The 777-nt window shown below is 48.5% G+C and overlaps 1 protein-coding gene across 1 annotated transcript in view; it reads right to left on the bottom strand.

The window, feature by feature from the left end:
- LOC103193933 (natural killer cells antigen CD94-like) overlaps positions 1–572 on the bottom strand; it is a 13,486-nt gene extending 12,914 nt beyond the window's left edge. Inside the window, exon 1 of the mRNA XM_007937236.1 lies at positions 482–572. Coding sequence (XP_007935427.1) covers positions 482–572 — 91 coding nt within the window. The remainder of the gene's footprint in view (positions 1–481) is intronic.
- Between the last annotated feature and the right edge of the window lie 205 nt (positions 573–777).

The following is a 777-nucleotide window of genomic DNA, read 5'->3' as shown; positions in this document are numbered from 1 at the left end:
AGGGTATTTGGGGTTGGAACAAGCAGGTCTTGTGGTGGCTTAATGTTCTTCTGTTGGTTGAGGTAGGGGTGAAGCAGGGAAATGAGAGAGAAAAGAAAAGAAAAGAAAACTCCAAGGGGCCAGTAGCAAGTCCCCACTTTCTGTGTTTCTGTGTTTTGGCTCAGCTGTTAATGGTGGTAATATATTGTTACTTACAGGCCCTCAGTTCAAAAATGGCAAAGACCCCAATAGTTGGGGGAATGCTACTTTCCACCTTGTTCAGACAGCCACAAAAACCCTATATTCTGGGCCCCTCCATGCCAAAAAGCTGTCCTGGAGGGGCTGAACTCCAGCTCTGAGTTGTGAGCTTTTCCCAGGGCCCACCCACCTGCAGTGTGCTTTCCTCTCTGTTCCCAAGTCAGGGGTGACCTGAGCCAGTGAGGCCTCTGCTCTACTTCTCAGAAATGCTGCCCACACATTTAGCACAGGACCCAAGGGTTACTGATAGAATCCACTGCTATGGCCAGACCAATTCTCTGGAGCCACCACTGGCTTCCTGGTGCTCCTGGTTCACTGCCCAGGGAGATTTCCATTGCTCCATCCTGCCAACTCCCATGCCACAGAGCAAGTTCATTTATTTATATTCTTCTTGACTGTTTACCCTTCCTCTCCTTTTTCTTTTTCCTCCTTCTCAACTAAATCAGGCCTTCTCAAACTTAATGAGCTGTTGACAGCCCCAGAATCCCTGCTTCAAACTGCTGCACCTGGTTTTTCAGGCATTAAGGTGCTAGAGGAAAC

The sequence above is a fragment of the Orycteropus afer genome, unplaced genomic scaffold, assembly GCF_000298275.1.
Source record: "Orycteropus afer afer isolate SDZICR_OR568_19922 unplaced genomic scaffold, OryAfe1.0 scaffold00040, whole genome shotgun sequence".
NCBI classification, from domain to species: Eukaryota; Metazoa; Chordata; class Mammalia; order Tubulidentata; family Orycteropodidae; genus Orycteropus; species Orycteropus afer.
The sequence above is the reverse complement of the archived record's forward strand: the minus strand, read 5'-3'. Positions and strand labels throughout refer to the sequence as shown.